Below are 8066 nucleotides of genomic sequence, written 5' to 3'. Positions count from 1 at the left end.
AAACAATTCTTCCACTTTCAAGAGGATATCGACAACAAAGCATTTTGTTAATTTTTAAGCATTATAGATTAAATGGTGTCCCCCCCCCCCCCCCCCAAGTCATAAATGGTAAGTAATCATGTTACCATAGCATTTACATACATTTCAACATTCGGTATGACCTGCTGTATCAACACATTCTCTCGAAGGTGTTCGTTTTCTATAAACCAAGTCAGATTGATCTCAGAAGGGTTTGTAATGATTAATCTCAAAAGAACAGAAGAAGAAAGGCTTGGCAAAGATGAGGGATGAATAGACTCAAGGACTTACTGCAAGCTTTGTCAATTCTCCACGGATGGACTCGCATCTCTCTCTTGAATTTATTCTGCACGAAATCACCTGCAGTTAGAATGATGCAAAACACGAGAACCAATGTCTTTGTTACATGTCATACGTTGTTCGAAACAGAGAAAACACATTTATGTGTTGGACTTTTCGGCGAATACACAACTTAAATGTGTCCCCTCAACTTATCGTTCGCTAAAGCAATGCACGATGTTCAATACAGTAAAGGCTGGGGAAATATCACTGCTGGTCGTATCGAATTTGTTGTTACTGAAGCAAGAAAGAGCAGGTTCGTGTCCCTTAAACGTCAAACAAAGGAAAAGGAAGGAAGGATAATCTGATATGGGATGGAGTGGCAAAATGTAAGAGTGAGCAAGCAAAGGAAAATCAGTTTGGTTGGAGATAAGAGTAAAGGGACATGGAAAGGTAAAAGAGCATGTTTGGGGAGAAAGATTCAAAAATTGTCATATTTGCATATGTAATAAAGATATTTCACATTTATCAAGGTGCAAGAAAAAATATAAACAATTGCTCTATTTATGCATATTCTCCAATCATCCACCAACATCAATACTGGTGAAGGAAAAAAAAATCCTTTTTGACCTTTAAAGGTTGTTCGACAGAGAAGAAGATTGTACAATCGTATAGCAATGGAGTTACAAGGTATTTTCGCCATTCTTGATGCAAAATAAATGCAGCACGTGAAAATTGGCCTCAACAACTTGGAGAACATACTTCAAATATTCTGCAAACATGCATTCACACCTTGAATTCAAAGATGTCACGCTTGCAACAGTTGGTTTTATACATATATATATATATATACATATATATATATATATATATATATATATATATATATATATATATATATATATATATATATATATATATATATATATATATATATATATATATATATATATATATATATATATATATATATATAGTCACGGCTGTGGAAATTCACATTACACCATAAAGGGCCCGTAGGTGAGATATCTCTAAGTACATGTGTAGTTAGCCCAAACCCGTTGTATAGAGGGAATTTATGTGATCCATTTGGGCTGCCATCCTTTGAGTTAGGCATTTTTCTTTTTCTATCTTTTATTTCAAACACACAACATTTCAACAACCACGCCATCCCCATCACAGCGGCAACCACACTGCAACCACGCCATCTCCACCATCTACGCTATCACATCTTTGCCACTCGCCATTCAACAGGCTCCATGCGGTTAAGATCTCCGCAGAGGAACAAACAAAAACCAACAAGGATGCTCGGTGGGCTTTTCCCGCCTGTTTTTCCCATCTGACTTCCCCGTGCTTTGGAGTGGAGGAAGAGCGATGCAGGTCAAAGGTCAGAGGTCATGTAAAGGTGGGGCCTCTTTTTGGGGGAATAATTCTCTGGCTCTGAGCCAAAAACTGACTCCCTCGGCCCCCGGACAGAGCGGGGTGGAGGGAAAGCGTGAGGGAACGCCCTTTTTCGGGAACCCTCTCGAAGGAAGGTGGAGCCGAGAACGGGGCGGGGCGAAGGGCGGAGCCCTGGGCGATAAAAGACGGACATGGGTGGGCGCAAGGAGCGCTTTTTCTTCCTCTTCGTCTTGGCTGGTGGTTCGGTTGGTTTTTGTGGAGAGTTGGTCTTCAGGAAGAGGTCGTGTACCCGTGCCTTGGCAAGTGGCCCAGTCACGAAGGCACGGACGGGAGACGTGGCGGCGCCCGTTGCGAGGTGGACCTGTGCGTCCGGACGGGGAGTGCCGGAGAGGGTTCGCCAGCCGCGAGAGAGGTCGGGGCCAGGCGCGACCACGCTGATGGTCGCGGAAGAGGGACTCACCAGCCAAAGGGAAGTCGCGACTTCTTTCTTTCTTTTCTTTGAGGTTTTTGTATGGATCTTGTGGCACCGTGTCTCGTAAAGTAGAACTGTTTAAGTGTTGCCATGTGTACGCGTATTCGGTTGTAGCTCTGCATTGTTTTTGTTTTAATTGCTTTATGCGCATTTTGATTGTGTATTGCTGTAAATACGTGCCTTACGTGCTTGTCTGTGTGTGCATGTGAATAAAATGCTTGCTTGTTGAACTGTGCCCGTTTCGCTTTGTCTTTTCTCTATTGACCCTCCATCTTGCATCACGGAAAGGGGTTCGTAGTGGGCTTAATACGCCCGGTAATTAATCAGAACCGTCAAGGCCGACGATAACACCACTCGATTATCACTGTAGCACGGAACGGACCGCTTAAGCGGTTTGTTTCCAGAGTCGGCCTGTGGCATGGTACGATCGCCCAGTCGACCATCCGCGCAGGTACTGAGGTAGATCGAATTTGGCGAGCAACCCCATCCTGCGCGGGTGGGCAATTGGCACGGTCGTGGTGGGGTTAAACCCCCACCCGTGACTAGCTCCCGGCGTTGTTCCGAGAGGATCACGACAGAATTGTCCGTCCGGTAGGCGACGTGTCGCGATTCGAGTTACGTGGCTGATCGCACGCCGGAGGGCGCAAATTCGCAACACTGGTGTCCGGAAGTGGGATTCGAATCCCTCCCGCCTCCAAGCTAAATTCACGGGAATCAGTTAGGGGTGAGAGGAGCGACCCCCGATTCACTCCAAATTACGAGCAGGCCAAATTAACCCCCTTACGAGAAATAAGATGGAGTCTCGAGGCGAGCGGGAGCCGGGGGTAGGAGAAATGGATGTAGAATTGGTAGAATCCATGGTCCAGGATGAAAACCCCGAGCAGGAAATGTTGGTTGTGCAGGAACACGAATACCCCCAACTGAACCCAGAGCCCGAAATGGGTGCAGCGGCGGCCGCGGTGTACGACACCTCCCCTCCTCCTCTCCGCCAAAACCCCCCGATCCTCGCCGAATCGGCTCAGCCGAGTGCACTCGACATCGCCCAGCTATTCGCCATGCTGAAAAACGAGATGGATACGAATGCGCAACGAATGAAGGAAGAAATGAAAGATATGCGGGGTGAGATGCAGAGCATGGGCATAGGCCTGCAGGCAGGCATTATGGCAATGGCGAGGAGCGAAACGCGGACCGCGAGCGAGAAAATGGCGCCACCACGTGCTGGGACGAACGAGCTGGGAGGGAGTGCAACGGTTGTCAGGCCCGCAATGGAGGCGGATGAGGGTAAAATAATTTGGGGGACGTGTTGGACGAGACTTGTGAAGGTGACGGAGAGCACCAGTGATGGTGACCGAGAGGGAAAAACTAATTGGGGTGACGGAGACGTGCACAAGGGAGATAACAAGGGAAGACGGAAATAGCAGAGACGTGGGAGATAGAGGGTGAATTGGACGGGGTTGAAGACGAGCACACACACACACACACACACACACACACACACACACACACACACACACACACACACACACACACACACACACACACACACACACACACACACACACACACACACACACACACACACACACACACACAGTTAGTGGAGGACAATGGGGGTGAGCTGGCAGACCGTGTAGGGACCCGGTGCGAGCAGCTGGATGGCCTCCTCCAGGAACGAGGGGAGGGAGTATGCCCCCTTGAGGCGAATCACGACCAGGTGGGTTCGGTTGTGCTTAGCGAGTTCGAGGGGACGAGTGCTGTGGACAGGTGCACGCCGAGCTTGGGGGATATAGAGGCCCTCAAATCCCTGGTGGTAGCGCGAGTCCCCAGCGTGAGTGTCCCGGTGTGTGTGGTTACAAGTGTTGTCCCGGTGTGTGTGAGTGCGACCGCGTGTATGGGTGAAGCCCCGCGTGTGCCAGAAGCCCCGTGTGTGAGTGCTGTGGTGGCAAGTGTGCCGAAGTGCGTGCTTCCCAGCACGCCGTGTGTGGATGAGGCACCACGTGTGAGTCACCGCGTGTGTGAGTGAAAGGGTCCGTGTGAGAGACAGTGTGTGTAAGAGAGCGGTATGTAAGGGAGATGTCGGTCGGCATGCGTGAGCATGCAGCCGCGTCTCCCAGGGTGAGTGTAATGGTGAGGTGCGAGTCTCGTGACACGCGGGAGTTTGAGCGCGTGTGTCGAATGGCGACAATGACTGCGACAGATAAGGGACAAAAGCCAAGTTGCGGCTGTAGATGTTTTGAGCACCGCGCCGGGTTCACCCAGTAGCGAGCGCGCGGTCCATGCTGTGCAATGCACGAGGCCGCCACGTGCTCGCTTGCGGGAGTGAAGCCCGGTCCGGAAACGCCAGCGGTGGATGTTGCTGATCCCGCGGACGGACAAAGTTTAGGCAGGATTTCGGATTTGGACCAGAAGGTTTCTCAACGCGGGCGTGTGTGTTAAGCTCCAACGGGCAGAGCACATGTGTTTGCATGGGGAACCCCTCGAGACGTGGGGCTTGTGTTTTTTTTATGCGCTGGGTGACGTCATGGCTGGGTGTATGGTTGGAATCCGGCAGGAGGGTGAATCCCTGCCGGATGGTACCATCCAAGAGGGACTAGGGACGCGAACAGCTGCCATGACGTCACGCCAAAGGTGCGCGGCTGTGAATTGCCGCGCTGGTGCGCAGGTTGCGAATTGCCGCGCTGGTGCGCAGGTTGCGAGTTGCCGCGCTGGTGCGCAGGTTGCGAGTTGCCGCGCTGGTGCGCAGGTTGCGAGTTGCCGCGCTGGTGCGCAGGTTGCGAGTTGCCGCGCTGGTGCGCAGGTTGCGAGTTGCCGCGCTGGTGCGCAGGTTGCGAGTTGCCGCGCTGGTGCGCAGGTTGCGAGTTGCCGCGCTGGTGCGCAGGTTGCGAGTTGCCGCGCTGGTGCGCAGGTTGCGAGTTGCCGCGCTGGTGCTGCGCAATAAAAAAAAAAAGCAAGCCTCGCTTTCGGGTGAACAGGATTTCCGGGCAAGGGGTGGAAGACCCCCTGGCCAGGGCACAGGATGACACTAGCTCGGGGGAAGGGTTAGCTTAGCTAGACCGGCTCCAAGCGGTTAGGACGAGCGGTTCCCAAGTTACGGCCATTTATTTACCAACCAATGACAGGACACGGTGCGATGACATCACTATTGATGTCACAATTCTTCTTCTTCTTTTTTTGCACGACTGACGTCACAATTCTTCTTCGTTTGATATGACATCACAATTACGTATACCCCGGTTAAATAGGTGTACCATATCCCTGTGTGTCGTAAGAGGCGACCAGGGTTGCGTCAGGAAGGGCATCCGGCGTAAAACATGTGCCAAATCACTATGCGGATCGGATGATCCGCTGTGGCGACCCCTAACGGGAGCAGCCGAAAGGAGAAGAAGAAGAATTACGTAAGGCCACGCACGTATGGGCACACACTCGTAATAATAATAATAATACTAATAATAAAAACGATCTCTTATAATGCTTCATCTTCCTCTTTCACACATGTGGTACTCTTTACTGTATCATAATGCACTACTCTTCTACTATTTAAACGACTGCTCTCAATTCGACCTCTCCTTCATACCTTGCCAAAAAAAATCCAACTGTTACAGCATTTCTTCTCTTTATTCTCTGAATGCCTTTATTGCATCCATCAAGAAACATGTTTAATCGTCTCTCCAACCTAAAACTTTAAAAAAAACCCCAGTTTGCTATGAATGTTCGCTTTCCATCAACCATTCTTTTTTCCCAATTTGAGTGCCATCTCACCCCTCTCTCCCCTCACTCTCAAAGCAACATCACACTCTTCTCCCTCCAAGCCTCCTTCTCACCTCTGTCAAAAACTCCCCCTCACCTTTCTCCCACCATTCACCCCCCCCTCACTCATCCTTCTCAAAGTTGCCCACCACTCTCATCCACAAAGCTGCCTCCTTCCACTGCCCTCTCACCTCCATCTCTTCACTCCACCTCCTCAAATCCTCAACTGTCTTCTTCCCCCTCTCTTGCCCCCCCCTCCCCCAGCACCACAGAGCCTTTTCTCCTCCTCATCCAGCCCCTCCCCGAGCTATTCTGCAATCCCCCACAATCTTTCAACAACCCTCCTTACCTCCCCCCCCTTGTCCCTTGTCCAACCCTTCTCCTCCCTTCCCACCCCGTGCACCCAAAGCCTCCTCCCCTCCCTCTTTATTAACAGTGTGGACCTCAAATATCCGGGGCCTTCGCTCAAACCTTTCAGATCTTTCCACACAGGTAGCCACTGACAAACCAGACATAATCTGCCTAACAGAAACTTTCCTCCTCCAAGACGTGTCTGACTCCCAAGTATCTCTCCCTGGTTACTCCCTCCTCCGGTATGACAGACCTGAGCCTCGTCCTAGTGGAGGAGTTGCTCTCTTCATCAGAGACTCTATTCCTCACTCCCCCACACCCCCAGGAATACCTCTGGCTACGGCTTCCCCTCCACTCCCACCTCATGTTTATATGTGTACTGTACCGTGCACCTAACAGTGATGACTCCATCTACACCTTCTTCTTCTTCTTCTCCTTCTTTCGGCTCGCTCCCATTAGGGGTCGCCACAGCGAATCAACCATCTCCATTTCGCTCTATCTTCCACATCTTCCATTGACACTCCAACCACCCGCATGTCCGCCCTCACCGTATCCATGAACCTCTTCTTTGGCCTTCCTCTTCTCCTCCTGCCTGGCGGCTCCATCTTCAACATCCTTCTCCCGATATACTCCACTTCCCTCCTGAGTACATGTCCAAACCATCTCGATCTCGCCTCTCTCACTTTGTCTCCAAACCGTCCTACCTGCGCTGTGCCTCTAATATACTCATTCCTTATCCTATCCATCCTAGTCACTCCCAACGAGAATCGCAGCATCTTTAACTCTGCCACCTCCAGCTCCGCTTCCTGTCTTTTTGTTAGTGCCACCGCCTCCAAACCATACAACATAGCTGGTCTCACTACCGTCTTATAAACTTTCCCCTTCACTCTTGCAGCTACCCTTCTGTCACAAATCACTCCTGAAATTCTTCTCCACCCACTCCATCCTGCCTGCACTCTCTTTTTCACTTCTCTCCCATACTCTCCGTTACTTTGGACAGTTGATCCCAAGTATTTAAACCCATCTACCTTCCCCACCTCAACTCCTTGCAACCGCACCATGCCACCACCCTCCCTCTCATTTATGCACATGTACTCCGTCTTACTCCGACTGACTATCATTCCCCTTCTCTCCAGGGCGTACCTCCACCTCTCGAGGCTCGCCTCAGCCTGCTCCCTACAGATCATGATGTCATCCGCGAACATCATAGTCCATGAAGACTCCAGTCTGATCTCGTCCATCAACCTGTCCATCACCATTGCAAACAGGAAAGGGCTCAGAGTCGATCCTTGGTGAAATCCCACTTTTACCTTAAACCGGTCCGTCATTCCTACCGCACACCTCACCGCTGTCACACTGTCCTCATACATATCCTGCACGATCCTCACATACTTCTCCACCACTCCCGACTTCCTCATATAATGCCACAACTCCTCTCTTGGCACCCTATCAAAAGCTTTTTCTCAATCCACAAACACACAATGTAACTCCTTCTGGCCTTCCCTATACTTCTCCATCAACATTCTCAAAGCAAACATCGCATCAGTGGTGCTCTTTCCTGGCATAAACCCATATTGCTGCTCACAGATCGTCACCTCTCCTCTCAACCTAGCTTCACTACTCTTTCCCACAACTTCATGGTGTGGCTTAACAACTTTATCCCTCTGTAATTTCCACAGCTCTGCACATCACCCTTATTCTTGAAAATCGGAACCAGTACACTTAATCTCCACTCCTCCAGCATCCTCTCACTTTCCAAGACTTTATTAAACAATCTGGTTAACAACCCCACTGCCAT

At 50.3% G+C, this 8066-nt stretch overlaps 1 protein-coding gene across 4 annotated transcripts in view; it reads right to left on the bottom strand.

The window, feature by feature from the left end:
• Window positions 1–8066, bottom strand: part of LOC147020814 (uncharacterized) — a 125187-nt gene that overhangs the window by 65311 nt on the left and 51810 nt on the right. For all 4 annotated transcript variants that reach the window (XR_015061971.1, XM_085896448.1, XM_085896446.1 and 1 more), the window contains exon 9: window positions 310–364. Coding sequence is in view for 3 of the 4 variants with exons in the window: in XM_085896448.1 (XP_085752574.1) it covers window positions 310–364 (55 nt within the window). In the remaining variant the exon portion in view is untranslated. The remainder of the gene's footprint in view (window positions 1–309; window positions 365–8066) is intronic.

The sequence above is a fragment of the Eptatretus burgeri genome, chromosome 9, assembly GCF_056783735.1.
Source record: "Eptatretus burgeri isolate ZD-2024b chromosome 9, Ebu_testis_v1, whole genome shotgun sequence".
NCBI lineage: Eukaryota > Metazoa > Chordata > Myxini > Myxiniformes > Myxinidae > Eptatretus > Eptatretus burgeri.
The sequence above is the reverse complement of the archived record's forward strand: the minus strand, read 5'-3'. Positions and strand labels throughout refer to the sequence as shown.